Here is a 22,648-nt window from a genome sequence, read left to right as displayed (position 1 = left end):
ATCACATTAAGTCCTGGTGCTTCATTGTCAACGCTAGTGCAATATTTTTTGAAAACAAGCTTAAACTGCAGACTTGACCACCTGTGTACTATAGAAAGTCCTTTTAAGAGCTCAGAAAGTTGAAGTAGAAACAATGTATCAGACATATTTCATATAATGTTACAGATCTTGAAGTGACAGTCTCAGAAGACACAGATAACAGAATGTGGACTTAAATATATGCATCTTTGTAATAAACTTGTATTTACACTAAACAAATGTTAATAAGGGCACCAAGTGAAGCTTAAAAATATACTTCAAAAAATGCATCTATGTGACTGATAATATCTTTTCATTTGTTTTGCACAATGTTTTATTTGCAAATGGTATTACAGTAAATAGTCGGCTCCTAAAAACAACGCATGATCTAATATTTAGTTTGCTCAATAACAGAGCTTAGTAGAGTTAGTTTCTCTCATGACTGGCCTCTAGACACTGAACATGTCAAATACTACATCAGATCGATTTGTGCATTAGTAACCTGTTATTTGTGTTGCTTCATTATGGTTTTAATTTAAGATGCGAGTTATCTACAGTAGATTGTTTTTTTGTAAATTTATTTTCTAACAAATTATTTTTCTATTTTTTTTTTTTTTTTTTTTTTTTAAAGTAAGGGGTACATTTGTTACACTTCATGTATAATTTATACTTTGATTTCAAACAGAGGCTTCAGTGGTTTTCAACTTGGTTTTTTTGTTTTGTGGTCACATGAACTAAATGAATCATATCTGGGTTAACGTTGTGAATGATTAAAAATGCACTTTTTGCTGATCTTAAAGTCAACATAATATAGACCCTGCCTAAATTTTTCTGGTGTTACTGTGCATATTATTTAAAAAAATAATAATGGAATCTTTCTTCTTTCCTCTTAAAGACTTTTCTTTTCAGATGTCACAAAGGCCACACACGTTGTTTGTTATTAAGGCATTTGTTTAGGCAGTTATTATAGAAAAATTGCTAGTGAGATGCACTCAAAGCAGCTAACATTTAAAAGTTTAAAGTAAACTGAGGATGAAGCCATTTAAAAAGTATCTCCACATATTGCGGAAGTTAAAATCAGTTAAACATTTCCCCATTTGTATGTTTTTCCATTAGTCATTAACTAAAAACGTACAGCTTAGCTCAGATCTAGCTTGTTATCGATCCATCTATCTAGCATAAGCAAGAAGGGGTGAACTAATCTGGCCTGTTTTCTGAAATAAAACCCAATTACAGTTAAATAAATTCCCAATAGATATGTGTTCTAAGTGTTAATATCATCTTTTATGTGGAAATGGATATTTTCAAGTAAAATGGGCAGTTTCAAAGATCAGATTGTGAAAATGTGAGAATCATTCTCCAAGTTGCCAAGCAGCTGCATGATTATCCAGAAAAAAAATGTAACCAGTCCATCTTACTATTAATTACAAAGTCAAATAATTGCAAATTATTAACTGCTTAATGTAGTTTTAAAGATTCACATATATACACAAACACCTGTCTCCAGACTTCTGAATGGTCAAGTCTCCTACGTTCACCAAGGCTGCATTCATTTTGAGCAAAAACTGTAATATTTCACAATTACCTCAACATTTAAAATAACTTCTCTATTTTCATATTGTAAAATTAAATTGAATCCTGTGGTCAAAGCTGAATTTTCAGCATCATTACTCTTCTTCTCACAGCAACTACTTATATCATTTTCTTCAGGACGCTTTAAATGGAAAGTTAATTTCTCTCATATCAATAAGTTTCAGCTTGTAACCTTAAAATAGATTTGGAAACAACTTGATTTGGTTAATTTTTTATTTGTGCAGCTATTATAAGTGATTTTTTTTTGACAGAAAAACAACAGACAATGGTTTCCTAAGGCTTGAACTCCTGGTGTGTTGCTAAAGGACTACACTCTGGAAGTGTGCAACATTTGTAAAAGGAAATGAGAAGGGAACTCTAATTACATTTAGAATCATGTCACCTTTTAAAATCCTCAAATTATTAGGGGAAAAAAATCCAATATATGCTTATTAAATTGGAGTGATGTTGATTGGGGGGCAAATGTGCGAGGTGGTAAAGCACACATACTCTGTCCTGCCTTTCAGTTTAAGTGCTAAGTAACACTGCAGGATCTCTGAATAACCATTCGTCTGTGAAAACAATACAGAACTAACAACTGAACATAAACAGGAACATTTCTGGTGGTAAACAAGACTTAGACAAACTGTGAGTGTGGCAGGTGGGTGGGGTGGGTGATGTAGTTGACTGGGGGGTGAGAGGACGAGGGGCAGTATGTGGCATGGTGGATGCGGGGGTGTGGGCCGGCACCGGGAGGCCAGGGTGTGAGGTAGTGGTACGTTGTGGAGAGCACAGGCATGTAGGGATCATAGGAGGGGTGAAGGGGCTGCTGACCGCACTGCTCCTGCACAAGGGGGTAGTACACCGTCCCAGGGACCACCGCTGAAGGGCTCTCCATGGCAAGAGGGGTGCCTGAGGAGAGGAGGGCATGTGTGAGCGTGTACTAGGGCTGCCCTGACTACTAGCGGTCATTCATTTAAGCCATTAGTCTAATAATTGCACATTTATATACATTACTTATATATATCATAATGAGCATTTAAAATGTTTTATGATTCCTTGATTCAATTTAAGTGCTCCATTATAAACCATTCTCGATTGTATGTTGCCCATGCTGATTTACTGGCAGAATACCGGAAGTTGCATATTCCACAGACGAAAATCCATTAAAAGCATTATTAGACCGTTTTCTAAAGGCACCTCCTGTTTCCTACACTAATAGCTTCCACACAAATACTTGGATATAGGGCTCTGATAGTGGCATTTTTACCAGATACAAGACGAGACCGATCATAATCCGATATTGTGCATGTACTATTTTGTTATTGTTAACCCCCATGAAAGGACTATAAAGTTTCTGTGCACTATATTTCAAGTGTTTTGAAGCCATGCGAGATACATATGAATATTAGCCCAGGTCAAGTTTACAAAATCTTTTTTCCGCTCTCGGTCATCCTACATTTAGCATTCAAACTGCAGTCAAAACTATGAAACTCTTCAAGAGGGCACAATAAGATTTACAACTTAAAGGGGTCATATGACATTCCTAAAAAGAACATTCATACACACACCCACACACACCCCGCCTGCTGGCCATGTAAAGTTGCTTCTACTTGCATGTTTCTATTTCAAATGATAAGCCATATCTGAGGTTAAATGAAAGATAGGTGAACGTTTGGATTTCCTGCCCAATATACAGTAATTAACTCAATGACAAGCTCTTAATCTGTCCGTCTAAGAGAAAATTTTGGTCTTCTAAGAGTAGATGTATGATAAGCTCAAGATGAACGTGAAAGCTGAGAATTTGGAGGTCTGCAGTAATGATGACTTACCATTGCTGGCCACATCTCCTTGTGGATGTGGGCACATGCGGCCAGGATCATGGTAGGCCTGGGGAACTGTGTGGTCAGCAGTGGGAATGGTGCTCTGGTACGGCTGGAACTGAGCCTCTGCGACCTGCTGTGGATACACCTGCTGCATTTGCACCATAGAGTTCCAGTAACTCTGCTGATACCACTGGAACAAGTACAAAAATCTCAGTATGTCACATGTATGCAAGTACATTTAGGACAGTAAGCGACATTTGGTTTCATCTGACAACTGTTAGGTTAAGTTGTTAAGTTGGGCCACTGTACAAATTGTGAATAAAAACAATGCAATGATGTGGAAGTTTCAAATTTCAATATTTTATTCAGAATACAACATAGATGACATATCAAATGTTTAAACTGAGAAAATGTATCATTTTAAGGAAAAAATAAGTTGATTTTAAATTTCATTGCATCAACATCTCAAAAAAGTTGGGACAAGGCCATGTTTATCACTGCGTGGCATCCTCTCTTTTTATAACAGTCTGCAAACGTCTGGGGACTGAGGAGACAAGTTGCTCAAGTTTAGGAATAGGAATGTTGTTCCATTCTTGTCTAAAACAGGCTTCTAGTTGCTCAACTGTCTTAGGTCTTTGTCGCATCTTCCTCTTTATGATGCACCAAATGTTTTCTATGGGTGAAAGATCTGGACTGCAGGCTGGCCATTTCAGTACCCGGATCCTTCTAAGCAGCCATGATGTTGTAATTGATGCAGTATGTGTCTGGCATTGTCATGTTGGAAAATGCAAGGTCTTCCCTGAAAGACACAACGTCTGGATGGGAGCATATGTTGTTCTAGAACTTGGATATACCTTTCAGCATTGATGGTGCCTTTCCAGATGTGTAAGCTGCCCATGCCACACACACTCATGCAACCCCATACCATCAGAGATGCAGGCTTCTGAACGGAGCACTGATAACAACTTGGGTTGTCCTTGTCCTCTTTAGTCCGGATGACATGGCATCCTAATTTTCCAAAAAGAACTTCAAATTTTGAGTCGTCTGACCACAGAACAGTTTTCCACTTCGTCACAGTCTATTTTAAATGAGCCTTGGCCAAGAGAAAACGCCTGCGCTTCTGGATCATGTTTAGATACGGTTTCTTTTTTGACCTACCCAATATACAGTAATTACCTCAATGACAAGCTCTTAACAATCGGTCCGTCTAAGAGAAAATTTTGGACTTCTAAGAGTAGATGTATGATAAGCTCAAGATGAACAGGCATCCAGTATGGTTTTCCGGCCTTGACCCTTACACTGAGATTGTTCCAGATTCTCTGACTCTTTGGATGATATTATGCACTGCAGATGATAACTTCAAACTCTTTGCAGTTTTTCTCTGAGATAATCCTTTCTGATATTGCTCAACTATTTTTCACTGCAGCATTGGGGGAATTGGTGATCCTCTGCGCATCTTGACTTCTGAGAGACACTGAGAGGCTCTTTTTATACCCAATCATGTTGCCAATTGACCTAATAAATTGCAAATTGGTCCTCCAGTTGTTCCTTGTATGCACATTCAACTTTTCCGGCCTCTTATTGCTACCTGTCCCAACTTTTTTGGAATGTGTAGCTCTCATGAAATCCAAAAGGAGCCAATATTTGGCATCACATTTCAAAATGTCTCACTTTCAACATTTGATATGTTATCTATATTCTATTGTGAAAAAAAAAAAGTTTGAGATTTGTAAATTATTCCATTCCTTTTTTACTCACAATTTGTACAGTGTCCCAACTTTTTTGGAATCGGGTTTGTATGTAAGGGCTCATGCACAAACACCATCACAAAGTGATTCACTTCCGTTTATGCATTGGTGATCAAGCCAGTGATTGAATCAACTTCACAACACTCTTGTTCCTGATAGCAACATGAAAAACTTTTCTAGATTATAATTTAAAGATTTATAAATCACTGGATCGATACAAGAACAGTGATTTGATTTCTGCATTTTCACCAAAACTCCCATTTTAATCAGTGGCTACGTTTACATACAAACATCAGATTAATAGTTCAATTGGATTGAAAATAAAATGTAAACACCTTTGTTCCAGTTGAGCTCGATCTGAATAAAATTGATTGGATCGGACGGGGTGGTGTAGAACTTTTCTAATCTGATTAGGAGGACATGTAAAAACTTGACTGGATTCAAAACCAAAACTAGAAAGTACTGCACACGTGCACTGATATAGAAATGGTGTAATGTATGATGCATGGAACAAGCTGTTGTTTTTGTATAATGAAGTGTCACACTGTAAATGACTCATGCTATTCTAAAATTCTCTTTTCACTCATCGTTTGTGAAGTGGTGCAGAACAATGTCCCATAAGTCCTCACTTCATACTCTCATCCAAAGAGGGCTTGTTTTGACTACAAGAATGGGCGATTTTACTGCTTTATAAACATTGTGGGGCTAGTTACTCAAAAAATTTAATTAGTTACTAGTTACTTCTGTAAATTGTAATGAGATTACTAGTTACTGCATTTCAAAAGTAACTTCACTACTTATTACTTTACTTTTTTTAGGGAATTTTTTCTGTTTTATTTTTTTCCTGAACTCCTTTTTAATGGTTTAATTTAATTGTATTGATCAAAAAGAATGTCTAATTAATTTAAATCATAACATATATTTCACGGCAATTTATTAAAAGTAAAAAAAAAATTACATGTTTAGGGCCCTATGAAATGTTTTATTTTTTCTTCACTATAAATTAGATTTTTTTTTAAGCATATGTAAATATTTAAATGCATAAAAACAACACGTGAAAACTAGTACAAGTATATAAATAAATGAGAGACTTACTCATGTTTATGATCTCTGCTGAATAAAGTGCTTCATTTTTTTTTTTTTTTCGGAGGAAATCCATTTCTCAAATCCTCAACCACATCGCATCTTTTTGGGGTGAATTATGTCTTATTCCTCTCATCGTGAAGCAAACAGTAAAATAAAAAACTTGAACAGTCTGGCTGCTTTTTCTTCTGTTTGGGCGTATTCAAGCTGCGCGCTTCAGTTTGAATATGAATAGCGCGTTCAGCGCAAGGGCGTGGTCACATTAGATATAATGAAGGGAGACGTGAAAAACGGACATTGCTTTGTTTTCATATGGATTACTTGATCACAGAATATTTGTTTTCGGCAGCACTTGTTTAGTTTAAAAGTAGACATGTCAAGCTTTCTATAGATCTCTCTCATGTCTCTTCATTGAGTATTCACGGAGTTACAGTTCATTTTAATGACGTGTTTGTAAATGAAGATCAGCGCAGACAAAGGCTGCAGACAGCACACCGTGTTTGTTATCTTTATTTTATACATGCACAAAGTTTTGTTGTTATGTCTGTATCCAAAAAAAGTAGACCCTTTACAGATTCAATTGATGTATTGCTCTTATCTGTATGATTGAAACTGAAAGTGTTATTTAAGATCTTTTTGGGGTTATCAGGAGAAAATGACTCATAACGCGTATCCGCATTAATCGACTCCAGAGGGTTATATTCAGGGTAGAAAATGACCATTTACAGTATATCTAAATTCAGGGTTTTTTTTTCATGGTCACTGCATTAAATAGTTATAGATGGGCATTACAAATTTTTGTATTTTTTTTTTTTTTACCAGATCAGAACTAAAAGACCCACTTACCTGAACCCCCAAATTATAGTAGTACTGGAGCACTTTGCAATCTGTGGAGAGAATTTTTTTTTTTTTTTTTTTTTTTACAAAAACAAATATGCAGAAAATATTATGAACCAATATAAGACAATGAGGTGGTTCCCTCTAACCTCTTGGAAGGTCACTGCCATTGGGGTCATAGGAGTAGGGTGGAGGCGGCGCCATGGCGACTGGTTCTCCCAACTCATTGACAAACCACGGAACTGCTCAGGAAAAACAGCATGGATACAACTACACAACAACTAATGAGGAAGTGTGTTTTGAGTCATCTACTTTGCTAACATTAGTATTTAATAACTGTTCATGCATAATCATTAGATTAATTTAAAAAGCCATAAATGTATACCAGGCCTGCCCAAAACATTCTGGGGTGGTGGCTGTCCAGGTGTTAAAATGTTGTTGGGCTGCAGTGGGTTCGGTGGCGTCTGGGAGCTCCCAGTGGATGAAGAGGAGGAGTTTGATGTGAAGATTGCAGCCGGAGCAGAGTTGATTGGTTGAGAAGAGGAGAGGACAGATGACTTCACAACCACCTGAAAAGATTGAGTTACATGTCCCCTACAAGGCAGGGCAAAACTGCACAAATTTATGAATGCTGTGAACAATGCATGCCTGTTGAGAGTAACTGTAGGTGGCGACACCCTCTTGTGGGGACCCGGCACGGGAACCTCCCTCCTGAATGGTCTGGAAAACATGTCAAAATTCAATCTGATTAGCAATCTCTATTTATTATGAAAGTACTTTAAATGAGTGGTTTTTTTTTTTTTTTGGAAAAGTTTAGTGACATTTGTGTAGTGACATTTTCCATATTCTCAAATAAAGGGAAATATAGGAGTTGGTTTAGGAGAGCTTGTGCAGAACTGTCAGAGCACATCTTCTCCACGTTCTCCCACTGGAACCCTTGTCAGCTACAGCATTAGCATTTTGGTGGACATTTTTGACAAATGAAGAGGTTTGGAAGACAGTACCAGATTGGTGGTAGACTCTGCTGCAGCAGCATACACCGATGGACTCTGATATCCTGCCTCTGCAATACAAATAAATGTTTTTAATGGCAGTGCACACAGGATATCACAAATGTATAAAGTACAGTATAAATATACACACACAGTATTAAGCTGAAATTTCACTAACAATGTAGTGGTTCATAAACTAACCTGCAGCAGAGTAGATGTACTCCTCAGAGTATTCACCTAGTCAGGACAAACAGTTAAAATTAACCACGATACATCATATCACATATGGGCTGTGTCAAAGCCTGGTGAGCTGCCTACTTCCATTTTTCAGTTTAATGTTAAACAAAAATCTGCTGCATTGTATTTGCATTGAATTATTGTTGTTTTAATGTGCAAATCATTACCATAAGTATTAACCAAATGTATATATATGCCAATTGCTCACTACAATTTGTACTCTTCCAACTTCTATTTTAATATTTCTGTAGAGTTTTTTTTTTTTTTTTTTTTTTTTTAAATGGTCAAATTAAACTGTGGTAATCAAATTCAATTAATCAATTTCTTAGAAATTTAACAAGAACTACATTTTTAGGGCCCTATGAAATCAGTTTGCTATTTTCCCCTCAAATTTTTTTTTTTAATTTAGCACTTTTCATTTTATTTAAAATTTACTTTGAAATCTGTGTCTGTCTTAATGTTTCTGGATGCATGTATACATTACAAAAACTGGTGGTAATTGGTGTTGGGCGATGTGGTCATTTTTCAAATCATCATATCATCAGCACGAGAGATCAACGATACATGATTATTATCATGCATGGGTGGAGTAAGAGAAAGACTTTGTTCTTGTAATAGCATAACTATTTGCCGTTTTAAACCGCACAGGTGCACGAGAGAGAGAGAGCCTATGGAATCACCAATAATCTGAAAAATATACTTTCAAACAAACGTTAAATATAAAAATACTGTATTTAAAACAGCTAGTTCATATATAGTTGGACGCAACAGTCATACCGCACGTCCTGTGACAAATTTGCCAGATCTGCGCATGAAAGTTATCAGTCTAAATGTTCTGCAAAATCAGTCAATGGTGAAAATCAATAGTATATTTAAAGTCCAACAGTTTAAGACTAGTATTGGATATAATCAAACATGTTAAATATAAAAGTATTCAAAACAGGTAAGCTCACATATTTGGAGTAAAGTTGAATTGAACTGATGCATCAGTCATACAAGGCTCTGGACCGTGCGCCTAATGACGAGACTGACGCACTGCCACAGAAACAAGAACGAGATGCATTCTAACATAACTGTGGCAAACGTGCCTGTTTGAAATGCAGTGCTGAAGTGAAATAGCTGGGCAGTTTGATTCCCGAATTATAATAGGCCGCCCAATAAAAATAATAATCATTATTATAATTTAATACATTAATAAGCATAAATCATTAACTTCATAAATCATAAAAAAAAAGAAAAACTAGAACGTAAATCAAATGAAAACCAAACTGTGCTCGAGTTTGTGTAGTAGTTAAAACTGTGCCATTTATTTACATGAAGACTTTATATGTACATAGCAGTCTTTTTTAACATTCACAGACAGAAGTCCATATTGTGATTTGAATTCATCCCAAACTTAAATGAAACCACATGCTATAGATTAATATACTTTTATTTAAATTTTTGACTGAATTCTGTGATTCGGTCTATGTTTACCAAATCATAAGGCACTAAAATAGTTTTACGGTCCCCCATAAGTGTCCATGGACCCCAATTTAAGAACTCCTGATATAGAAACAGACCATGTGGGTAGCTGACAGCTCATTCTGTTTTGACACCGAGCCATGGAACATTTTGGCTATACCTTGGTCGCCAGCATTACTCCTCTCATCAGGGTCCTCCTCTGATGATGTCATGGGCTGTTTGCCTGAGGGAGGAATTGGACTGGGAACTCTTGGCACCCAGTAAGCAGTGGCCCCTGGAACCATGGGGCTAGAGACTGCTTGACCCTTCAGATACACATCGTGAGACAGACAAAACAGTGATCATGGTGTCAAAGCCTAAAAGACCTGTTCACACCAAGGACAAAACTATAGTTAATTACAGTAAGTTTTATTGATGGTCCTAATTTTATGTGAATAGGGAACCCATCTGAATTTAAAGAGCTTGAGCATTTAAAGCAGCATGACATATGCTGCTTGAAATACCATATAATGGTATCGAGCGTTGGTGCAGACTAGGGCTGTCAAAATAGCTGTAAAAAGCAAAATATTATAGCATAAGAAAACATGACTTTGGGGGAAAAAAAACATTTTAAATAATGTTTATAAACCAATTATAATTAAGTTGCTTAAACCACTATAAACAAAACAGCATCATGTATACATGCATAGTTAAATATAAAAGGGCAGAAAGCCATACAGAATAATTTTTTTTATTTAAAAACATGAGATGCAGTGGGATTGGGAACAAAAACCCACCATAAAGTCTCTATACGTTTTTAAAAAGTTGAACTTGCATAAATTTTACATGGCTTTCTAAACATGCGGCTCTCTTGTGCGAGACGCGAGTCCAACGGTATCCCTCTAGAAAATGTGTGAAACATGCATTCTCCATGAACGGCTTTGTTTCAGTTTTGATGTAAACAACGTCTTCTCCACATTGGCGTTCTCTTTTTTTCTAGTGGCTTCAACTGAATAAAGGTCAAGTATACTTCAGCCATCCGCGCTGTCATTTTCGTCAAGGACTGTGCGCATACACGAGGTGAATGAGACCGAAGTGGTTCTGCGTGTTGAGTTTGTCCGCCTTTGAAAGTTGTGCGGACACGGCTGTGCGCAAGACGAGACAGAACACGGAATGTGAAGTAGCCTATACCGGGGGCTTATAAGGCAGCCTCCTTACTGCACATCTAAAATGCGAAAGCAACGTTTTTGCATTTGAATGTGGATTTTTATTTTAAAATCCAACTAATTTTTGAAATTGGATTTTTTTTTTTTGACAGCCCTACTGCAGATGCTAATATACGTAGCTTTCTTGGTTGTTGGTGTGAACAGGCATTACAGCTCCCAACTGTTACTGAAGTAGAAATGGGTGTCTCACTGATATTGGCGAGAAGGCACTCTCATCAGTCTCCTCAATTTCATAGAAGGTGATACTTCCCTCTATGTCTTGGGTTTCTTCTCCTGGCTCAGGAACACAGCTCAGAAACTCTTTATTCAGAGAGTGCATTTGCCGCCGCCGACTCCTATACATACACAATTTAACTCACTTTGACAGCAGCTGAATATAAAAGGTTTGCAGAGAAAACAAAAGATTCAACTGAAATATCCTGCGATATTGAAAATGATGCAAAGGATTCACACAGAAAACAATTTTACACAAAGCTGTAATGTTGAAAATGTTGAGGCTAGTCATTTTGTATAAATGCAATGTTTTGCCCAACCTTCCAAATTATAGTTCACCTAGCATCATCCATTTCCGATGTAGATGTTAAACTAAATGTTTTCTTACCGGGACCTGAATGAGTAGTTATCAAAACTCTGGTAGCAGCGCTTGCTGGGACTTGGATAATAGGCTAGGTCTGGTCCAATAAGATGGTGCCGGTTCAGGAATCGGGTCGAACTTCTGACCAAAAGTCGTGTAGTGAAAAAAAAAGAAAAAAAAAACCACCCCAAAAAATTTTTAAATAAAAATTAATAATAATTACAAGACAACACATTACTGAATAAACATCTGTAAAGTATTTTGGGTCTAACCTGGGTGGGGCGTAGCCACGTGGTGGTCTAGGTGGATGGTGGGGTCGGTAGTGTTCATAGGCCAGACCTGCAGGAGGTGGAGCGGGACCGTGTACCCCTGGAGAACGGACAGGATGAATGTTTCCTGGCCCAGGCTGCAGACGGGGAGGTAAGCCAGGTTGAGGACGACTGAAAGACACTGTCATCAACATCTCCTTACCACGAGGTTTCCTGAAGTACCGTCGCCGTCCGCGTAGCTCTGGGTCTTTAAAGAGGAAAACTTTCATGACCCAGAAATATGCAATCTGATCGGTTCATGTGCCCTGCTGATAACTCCAGTACTTACAAGTAACAGATCTCCACACTGAGCAGCAACAACATTAAAACCACCTGCCTAACATTCTGTAGAACCTTATGCTGCTAAACACTCAATGCATTTACTCTACAAGACCTCTGAACATATCATGTAGCACCAAAACATTTGCAGCCGATCCTTCATGCCCTGCAAATTTTGAGGTGGGCCTCCATGGACCAGCTTTGTTGGCCCAGGAACTGAGATCTGGGAAAATTTCGCAGTGTGGCAAGGTGCATCATCCTTCTGAAAGTGGCTAATGCTTCCAAGAAACACAATCGCCATGACGGAGTGTACATGGTCTGCAACAATCTTTAGGAAGGTGGTAAATGTCAAAGTAACATCCAGGTGAATATAAGGACCCAAGGTTTCCCAAACAGAACACGGTAAAGAGAGTAGCACTGCCTCCACCAGCCTACCTTTTTCCATAAGGCAAGATATACACACCCAGCTATCCGTCTGATCTAAATCAAAGCATGATTCATCAGACCAGGAAACCCTCCTCCATTGCGCTGTAGTCCAGTTATGATGCTCATGTGTCCATTTTGGATGCCTTTGTCATCGTGGGCACTCCAATCGGTCAGCAGCTACACAGACCTATATGCAGCAAACTTGCACTGTGTGCTCGGAGACCTTTTTATCATGGCTGGCAATAAATTTCCATTTCCAATTTTGAGCTACAGTAACTACACTGTGTGATCACACCATACAGACAAGCTTCCACTTGTCTCTGCTTTAATGAGCTTTGGGCAGTCATGGCCCTGATGCTGGCTTGTCCTTACTTGCCATTCAATCTCAAAAATATATCTAAATTAAGGCCTATGCTCTCAATGTCAAATGTAGAAATGTTAATCATGCATTTATGACCTCAAGGTTGGATTATTTTAATTCTTTATGGTGTGGTTGTTCTGCACGCTTGGTAAACAAACTACACCTAGTCCAAAATGCAGCAGCAAGAGTTCTTACTAGAACCAGGAAGTATGACCATATTAGCCCGGTCCAGTCAACACTGCACTGGCTCCCCATCAAACATCGTATAGATTTGAAAATATTGCTTACTACTTATAAAGCCCTGAATGGTTTAGCTCCTCAGTATTTGAATGAGCTCTCGTTACATTATAATCCTCCACGTCCGCTGCGTTCTCAAAACTCAGGCAATTTGATAATACCTAGAATATCAAAATCAAGTGCGGGCGGCAGATCCTTTTCCTATTTGGCACCTAAACTCTGGAATAACCTACCTAACATTGTTCGGGAGGCAGACACACTCTTGCGGTTTAAATCTACAGTCGTGGCCAAAAGTTTTGAGAATTACATAAATATTAGTTTTCAAAAAGTTTGCTGCTAAACTGCTTTTAGATCTTGGTTTCAGTTGTTTCTGTGATGTACTGAAATATAATTACAAGCATTTCATACGTTTCAAAGGCTTTTATCGACAATTACATGACATTTATGCAAAGAGTCAGTATTTGCAGTATTGGCCCTTATTTTTCAGGACCTCTGCAATTCGACTGGGCATGCTCTCAATCAACTTCTGGGCCAAATCCTGACTGATAGCAACCCATTCTTTCATAATCACTTCTTGGAGTTTGTCAGAATTAGTGGGTTTTTGTTTGTCCACCCGCCTCTTGAGGATTGACCACAAGTTCTCAATGGGATTAAGATCTGGGGAGTTTCTGGCTGTGTTTTTGGGCAGAATTGGGAGTGAGCCCACTCCCTTGGATGAGAAGCAACCCCACACATGAATGGTGTCAAGATGCTTTACTGTTGGCATGACACAGGACTGATGGTAGCGCTCACCTTTTCTTCTCCGGACAAGCCTTTTTCCAGATGTCCCAAACAATCGGAAAGGGGCTTCATCGGAGAATATGACTTTGCCCCAGTCCTCAGCAGTCCATTCACTATGCTTTTTGCAGAAGATCAATCTGTCCCTGATGTTTTTTTTGGAGAGAAGTGGTTTCTTTGATGCCCTTCTTGACACCAGGCCATCTTCCAAAAGTCTTCGCCTCACTGTGCGTGCAGATGCGCTCACACCTGCCTGCTGCCATTCCTGAGCAAGCTCTGCACTGGTGGCACTCCGATCCCGCAGCTGAATCCTCTTTAGGATGCAATGATAGCTGCACGCGTTTCTTTGCAGGTCACCATGGTTAGCAATGGAAGAACAATGATTTCAAGCATCACCCTCCTTTTAACATGTCAAGTCTGCCATTCTAACCCAATCAGCCTGACAATGATCTCCAGCCTTGTGCTCGTCAACATTCTCACCTGAGTTAACAAGACGATTACTGAAATGATCTCAGCAGGTCCTTTAATGATAGCAATGAAATGCAGTGGAAAGGTTTTTTTGGGATTAAGTTAATTTTCATGGCAAAGAAGGACTATGCAATTCATCTGATCACTCTTCATAACATTCTGGAGTATATGCAAATTGCTATTATAAAAACTTAAGCAGCAACTTTTCCAATTTCCAATATTTCTGTAATTCTCAAAACTTTTGGCGACGACTGTAGATTAAAGACCCATCTCTTTAACCTGGCTTACACATAACACACTAATATGCTTCTAATATCAAAATCCGTTAAAGGATGTTTAGGCTGCATTAATTAGGTAAACCGGAACCAGGAACACCCGATGTACTTGCTACATCATTAGAAGAATGGCATCTACGCTAATATTAGTCTGTTTCTCTCTTATTCCGAGGTCACCGTAGCCACCAGATCCAGTCTGTATCCAGATCAGAGGGTCATTTCATCTAAAGCGATATCATTGACTTGATTGCAAATGAATGCACAGACACGATTTAAACTGAACTGAGTTGATGACATCACTGCATTCAATGATGAACTGCCTTTAACTGTCATTTTGCATTATTGACACACTCTTTTCCTAATGAATGTTGTTCAGTTGCTTTGACGCAATGTATTTTGTATAAATCGCTATATAAATAAATGTGACTTGACTTTCATCATTTTCAGTAAGTACTAACTAACCACTTCATACTGGGGAAATCCTCATAAGACTTGCCATTTTGGAGATGCTCTGACCCAATCTAGCCATCACTATTTGGCCCTTCTCAAGACCACTCAGATGTTTTCTGCTTCCAACACATGAAATTGAAGAGCGGACTGGTTACTTCCCACATAATATATCCCACCCCTTGACAGGTACCACTTTAATGATATAATCAAATATTATTCACTCAATCTGTCAGTAGTTTTAATGCTGTGGCTGATCAGATTGTAGAAGCGCAAAGTATTTGACAGGTCATTATTTGACCATTGTCTAAATTATAAAAAATATAAGCATTATTTTCAAGCATAATTAAATGCAGTTAATTTTAAGATTAACACCAACACTGCATGCATATTCAAATGAATGTTTTAGCATTTTAAAAGTTCAGCAGTTTTATATACATACACATTTATTTACACAAAACAAGTAATCACCCACTAAATTAAAGAAAAATTCAAGCCTAATATCCCAATACAAATGAAGTCAAGGAGGCAAACCTATTTCTCCAGGGTACTGTTCTGGATGGTTGTATGAATTTCCTTTTCTGCTTGGTGTGATGTTCCAGGCTGGCACAGGATTCACTGGCTTCAGATTGGTCAAAGGAACCAGGTGTCTAAAACATCAAAGAGGATGCTTAAAGATTTTCAGGGATGTCTGCTTGTGAGAAAGTACAAAAGGACACTGCTTACTTTTCCCCAAGTTCCTCAATGAACACAGTCACCGCAGTGGTCTGAGTCCCTACTTCTTGAATGAAGGCATTGTAGTACTTCCCTTTTGGATCCAAGCGGACCTGGGAAACAAAACCAAGAGCATGACAGAGGATGCAGGGACATTCAATGCTTCAGAAATAGGATTCATTATGGGGAAAAAAAAAACAGAACAAGAGTCCGTTTTATCAAAAGGGGTGTGACAAAAAAAAGCAGCATGCCAATTTGCTACACGTTAACATTTAAACCTGATGCAAGGTTTTGTCCCACCTGACACTTATCTCCTAAAAAATACTGTCTGCCAGCAAACACCATGTAATCAGTCTTCTGTAGCTCTAGAACACAGGATTATCAAAGCACATCACAAAATTATGCAAATATTATACTTTAATTTAGGGTAAGAAAAATTTAAGCTTTTAAAAAGTAACCAAGGTAAAGTAAACCGACCTTTGCGGCTGTCTTGCCACACGTCAAACTCCACGTTGCGGTACAGCTCTGGCTCTAAGGCCTTAAGTACCTTGTACGGCAGAGCCAGTTTTCCTGACCCTTCTGTGGCCTGGAGCAGAGAGATTGTGTCAAATACTAATGAAAGTTTAACATCTTAAGCTCTTAAATTATGGTTTTAGTCACCTTCTGGTCCTCAGCTCCAGCTTTGGTTTTGTCTTCCGAGCGGCTGAGACCACTCGACTCCCATTCTTCTCTGGAACAAAGCCATGCAAAGTACATAAACTGACATTCTTTGGTAAAAAAAAACTAAAACAAATGGAATTCTAAAGATTGAAAGCATAAAGCGACCAGCAGTGTTGGAAAAGCTACTTGCTCCTGCCTGTAATTTGTCAAGCTACAAACTAGTAATTTCTAAGTTTAACTACCATCAAATATCAGCCTGCAGATTTGCCTTTCTTTCGGAACATGCTACAGATCTGCTTGTACAAGCTCTTGTTCTGTCCAGTCTGGACTACTGCAATGCTCTCTTGGATTTCCAGACAGTTTTATCAAAACTCTACAATTAATCCAGAATGTGGCTGCAAGATTAATAAGCCTACAAGAATGCGTCAAAGAAAAATTAGATCAATACAATAAAAACAGTAATGTGACAATTTTACATTTAGTTTATAATGTAATTTTCTTTTTATTGTAATCGTGTTAAAAAAAGTCCCTACAGCCAGTCTTTTACTTTTGATCAATTTAAAGGAGCATTGCGTAGGTTCTGAAATTTCTAACTGTTACTGACACCAGTGGCCATTAGAGGAACTGCAGCCAGTCTCATGCTTTCGTATCAGTGCGCACGCTCTTTTTTTTTTTTTTTTTTTACTTACGAGGAGTGTCCGTGGGTGTATGAATTGTGTCGGAGGCTGGTCGCTTCTTTCCATCCGCAGAGTCCATTTGAAAACACTATTGCCGCTGCTTAATATAATGGCTGGCGTGCCGTACGGTTGTAAGCCCAAGTAGACGAGAACGCGCATGACGTCACATTTTGTGAATTTTCACGCCAACTCGGGCCCGACAAAAACAATTGAGCCTACAGGCTGATAGAGGCAACCGTGGTGGACAGTCGAGGTGTCATTCTTTTTTTTACATCATGGTTGGCTCATACATGTACAAATAAACTCTATCTTAAAGATTTTTTTTAAGTAAAAACCTCAACATAGCTCCTTTAAAGAATCTTTACTGAATAAAAGGTAATACTTGTGTGTGTGTGTGTATATATATATATATATATATATATATATATATATATACACACACACACTTCCTCACATGAAGTAATCATACGCCTTGTAAAATAGTTGCAGAAGTTGCCTAGACTACTACTGTAGGCGTTTTTTATTTTTGTCATTTTTGGAGCTTGACAGACCCATTTCCTATACACTTTCACTGTATAGTAAAAAACAGCCAAGACTTTCTGCTAAACATCTCCTTTTTGTGTTTCACGTGAGTCTGAACATCATGAGGATGAATAAATGACAGAATTTTGACTTTTGGGTCAACCATTTGCTTACAATCTGTACTCTTAAGGCATGTGAGCTTTCAGCATTTCTTCATGATGAAATGACACGTTAGAGATAGCAAGAACAAAAAAAAAAAACAGAAGACTGTATAAAGACAGGAAACAAGAGAAGACCTCTGAAGGCGGTCTTCTGGGATATCATATCCTGCGTCATCACTGCACATAGACTGGCTGTTTCGGTATCGTCGTCCTCCTCCTTTGAATCCCTCCAGCGCCATCTGCAGCTCTTCTTCCTCAACTCCCAGAACACGAGTGTACAACAACTCATACAAAATCGCTGAAAAAATTAAAGCAGCACATACAACATTCCAGTACTGTTATGTTACAATAAAGATACAAAATGTTTAAGTTTGGGATTGTTCAGAATTCATCATACACATGATTTTGGCTTGATGAGCTGCTAACTCACCCTGACACATTGCAGCATCCACTGGATAGGTCTTGGGGTAAACAATGTCATAGTGGCCGTTGTTTGAGCAACACAGCAAAATCTGTGGAGTGGAACTCAAGATGGTAAATGTGCAGGGAAATGTAATGAATGCTGTACAAATTACACCTTACTTGAGTAACAAAGTAATGCTTTAAGCAAAGAAACATACCAAATCTGTCATCTTATTTCTTCACATTTCGAAAAGAGAATCATCTGGTGCAGTGGTTCCCAATCCTGGTCCTGGAGAACACCCAACACTGCACATTTGAGATGTCTCCCTATTCAAACACACCTGATTCAACTCATCAGCTCATTAGTGAGGACTGCAAGACCTCAAATGTGTGTGTCAGATAAGAGACACCAAAAATGTGCAGTGTTGGGGGTTCTCCAGGACCGGGATTAGGAAACTCTGATCTGGTGGATGGAACCAGAACAGAAGTCTGTGTGAATGCTGCCAACCTAAAACTGATCTCAGCCTCAGACATCCCACCCTCATGAAATACATTTTGTGCACTGAAATCTATAGCTGATGGATTCCACTAGATCTTCTCTCATTTGATGGCCACTATGTAACTTCTGGAGTCAGGGGTCCAGCTTCATGGGAGTTAATGGAAGAACTTCCAGCTCAAATTCATAGTATCAAATCTTTCATAAATGTTCAGATAGTGTTCAGCAAGCAAAAAAATCCTAAAGCAGCTGTATATACTGCTTTGGTTTACGGAGTTATTTCTGTGAAACCGGAACTATGGTTAATTCATGGTCAGAATAGTGAAATTCAAGTTCAGTTGTAATTCAACTTTTGAATGTAAACTAATGGAGATTAACCCATTCCTCACCTTAGGCAAGTTGTCCTCCTCTGCAATCTCAGTTGGCGGCTTACCTGGATACCTGTAAATGACAAAGCACCGCCTGCGCCAAATATTATTCACATGAGAACATGGGCCCAAAATTCCACATTTTAAATCTGAATGTATTCAAATAGGTATAGTTCAGATGTACTGCATTAGATAAAAGAATAGTCTACCATGTTTTATTTTAAAGCCATTTGACTGCTTTTCCATGGAACACAAAAGGTGAGTTTAAGAATGTCCTGGCTCTTCTTTTAAATAAAATGAAAGTGAATGAGAACTGGGACAGTCAAGCACTAAAATGACAAAATACATTTCTCATAAAAGCGGTCCACAACACTTGAGCACTTTATTCCATGCCTTTCAAAGCCTCGTGAGAGCTTTGTGTGGGAAGCAAATCAAAAGTCATTATTCACTAAAAATATTTATTGTAGCACTACTGACTTTTGGAAATAAGACACTTTTTAAAGTACATTTTAGACATTTGGTGGATGAGAAGTTTATCCGTTTTGGTCTGTTTATCACATAAACCTATCATGCGACTTGGGATACAGCACTGGAGTCCCCTTTTTGTCATTTTGATACCTCACAGAATATCGGAGAACAGCTAGGATGTCCTTCAAAAATCAAACTATTGTGTTCCACGGAAAAAAAAAAAGATGTATGGTTTGAAACAACATGAAAATAAGTAAATGATGCGTTTACTGTTCGACTGAACTATTCCTCTAGTGTGGCTACTTTAACAGACTGATAGTTTTCACAAAAGGGCTCCAGAATTAAGTAATAGAGATGCAAAGCATACCTGTACAGTAAAGACAGTGCTTTTATTTCCACTTGACCTGTGGTTTCCTAGTGGGTTCGGGAAATTAAAAGACAGCACATATGAAGTCTTAAAGACTGAGGCTTAAAGAAAAAAAAAACACCAAACTTTTGCAATTGCACAAAGGTTAACCAATATCAATACTGACATTCACATATCTGATAACAATTTCTTAGTTATTCTGATTCTGGAAGCATTAAATAGCTTAAACATTAAGATACAAAATTTTTTTTAAATAAAAACAATATACATGTTAATATTTTAGTGACAGCAGCAAGATGAAAGACCCCGAATACAAACCTGGGGATCTTCCAAACGTTCCAAATACTTCTCAAAAGATCCTTGAACAAACTGAAAGACATGGTAAAACCATAACACAACATGTTATAATGTTTAAACTTGATGACAGTTAATAAAAAGGTTTCTGTTGATGTAGGCTAGTTTGAATTGACTCACAGGCTCAAAGTTGCATCTGTTTGCCTTAATGAAGTTGACACACTCTTTCCTTATCCTTTGATGGTAATTCTGGGAGTAATAAAGCTTATAACAAAATTAAACATCAGATTAGCAACATATATCAAAGCACCTGTACAGGTGCGTCATTGGAGAGGTATAATCATGAAAATGTCGTCTAGCTACTAATTTTACCAGCTATGCTACAGCATACACCATTTTCAAGAACCCATACTTTCACAACTTCTGAATGTCGTAGATAAATGTAGAGCTTGAGATAACTTTGAGGTATATATCTATAAAATGTACCTGCTCAGAAACAGCTCGAAACAGACAGGAAGCGTCTCTGGCCATCATTTTTCGGTAAAGCCCGATGCTGGCCAGATACTCGTCCATGTTTACAAAATACTTCTTCAAGGCTTTCTGCATCTTCAAGAAATAATAAATAAAAAACAATACACATACAGCACTTCACGGCTTTCCGAATAAAAGCGGAAAAAACGGTGAAGGTCGAAAGTTTCCTTTCGGGCGTGTGTGTGTCACAGGTGCTGCAAATGAAGCCTAATTGAAGCGCATCACTGTCTTTTGGCGCGACTTACATTTCGAAAATGTTAGTACATTGACGTGGTTTTCTATGATAACACTATTGCTGATTTTTTTAGCTTATAGTAGTAAAGTATATTTATAACACAGGGGGTGTCTGCTAACCCTTTAAAAAATATAATTCATATTTATTTAATTGCAGATTGGTGCCATCAGCATTAATCTAGGTAAATGCTGCTCGTCAGTTTCAATTCCAAGTATTTCAATTCGATTTAATTAATTTCAGTTCCATGTAAAATATTATTCTGAGACTTAAAATGTTTTATGTGCAATATAGAGAATAAGTTACAGACAATAGGCTACTGTAGGCCTACATGTCTTTTTTTTTTTCAAAGTAAAAAAATCTCAAATAATTCTTTAGACTACAATAAATCCTGTCAGTTGCTAGTCTATATTACTATATTAAAGCGATTTGTAAACAAACACACAAGGGAGTGTTTTAGCTAGCCTATAACAACAGTTTATTATAGAATAAAAATGTATTAGCCTATGATAATAACTTTTTAATATTAATAACATTTCTACTCATGTTTGTTGTGGAAATTTAAACGTTTAAACAGTGGAACTTGTTTTCATGGCTGATTTATCTAATCATTCATTAGCTTAAATATTGAGTTAAGCCAAGTAAAAATATGATAAACTTGTTAATGTATAGGCCTAAAATAAAAGGCTTTTCTTGTGGTAAATGTGACATTGCTTGACAGGCTTTTTACAAGATACATTGACTTCCTTCCGCGGTTGGAACACTGTGAGCGTTTACATGAGGCCTGTGGCCTATATCCTGCACTTTCAGTAAGTTGTACCTTTTCTTTCAGCATCTTCTGATGTTCATGTTCATTTGGTGCAGAAACTGTGAGTGTGGATCGGTCGCCTGTAACGCTACTGAGGCGCTGTTACTAGAGAACCAAAACGCAATTTAGGCTACTTTCATATCAGAAGTAACAAAAACAAAGATCATGATTTTATCTTTATTTCCTAGCCTGATTGATCGAACTTACAGTTTTCCTAAAGCGGATGATCAAAATTCGGAAAAATCCATAGACATAGACTTGAGGGAATGTTTAATGAGCAGAACAAAATACTAATCAAACGCCAACTGTCAAATCTAAACCAGTGCCCTTTTAGACTCATGTTAGCGTCCATTCCATCTAATGTCTACAGCCTACACAGTATATCCGAGTCATGCAAACAACATAAAAAAAAACAAAAATTGTAACTATGTATCAGCACTCTACAACATAACAACCTACAAATAAGGGGCGTTGCTAGGAAGACATAAGGGGCAATAAAATAAATATATATATATATATATATATATATATATATATATATATATATATATATATATATATATATATATATATATATATATATATATTTATTTATTTTATTGCCCCTTATATCTTCCTATGTGTATATATATATACATATATATATATATATATATATATATATATGTATATATATATGTGTGTATATATATATGTATATGTATATATATATGTATATATATGTGTATATATATATATGTATATATATATATGTATATGTATATATATATGTATATATATGTCTATATATATATATATATATGTATATATATAT

The 22,648-nt window shown here is 37.4% G+C and overlaps 1 protein-coding gene across 1 annotated transcript; it reads right to left on the bottom strand.

Moving 5' to 3' along the window:
• Positions 1-1,798: 1,798 nt before the first annotated feature.
• On the bottom strand, positions 1,799-21,012 carry LOC132117466 (putative bifunctional UDP-N-acetylglucosamine transferase and deubiquitinase ALG13). Its single transcript, XM_059526767.1, has 25 exons — positions 20,750-21,012; positions 20,444-20,527; positions 20,288-20,338; positions 19,970-20,016; positions 19,156-19,228; positions 18,299-18,380; positions 18,004-18,166; positions 16,509-16,578; positions 16,326-16,434; positions 16,149-16,213; positions 15,861-15,961; positions 15,669-15,784; positions 12,028-12,072; positions 11,829-11,925; positions 11,584-11,694; positions 11,173-11,317; positions 9,938-10,082; positions 8,278-8,313; positions 8,089-8,147; positions 7,733-7,804; positions 7,470-7,653; positions 7,234-7,326; positions 7,094-7,134; positions 3,423-3,606; positions 1,799-2,502 (listed from the first exon to the last, which is right to left on the bottom strand). Exons 1-25 carry the CDS (start codon positions 20,867-20,869, stop codon positions 2,228-2,230), a joined length of 2,568 nt encoding a protein of 855 aa, XP_059382750.1. The 5' UTR covers positions 20,870-21,012; the 3' UTR covers positions 1,799-2,227.
• Between the last annotated feature and the right edge of the window lie 1,636 nt (positions 21,013-22,648).

Source organism: Carassius carassius, chromosome 36 (assembly GCF_963082965.1).
Source record: "Carassius carassius chromosome 36, fCarCar2.1, whole genome shotgun sequence".
NCBI classification, from domain to species: domain Eukaryota; kingdom Metazoa; phylum Chordata; class Actinopteri; order Cypriniformes; family Cyprinidae; genus Carassius; species Carassius carassius.
This window is presented reverse-complemented; position numbering and strand designations above follow the sequence as displayed.

Coding starts and splice junctions, on each gene's coding strand:
- LOC132117466 (XM_059526767.1), bottom strand. CDS start 20,869: ATGCAGAAAGCCTTGAAGAAGTATTTTGTAAACATGGACGAGTATCTG. Junction 20,528..20,749: donor TTCGAGCTGTTTCTGAGCAG/GTACATTTTATA, acceptor TTTTGTTATAAG/CTTTATTACTCCCAGAATTA. Junction 18,381..19,155: donor AGGAGGACAACTTGCCTAAG/GTGAGGAATGGG, acceptor TCCACTCCACAG/ATTTTGCTGTGTTGCTCAAA.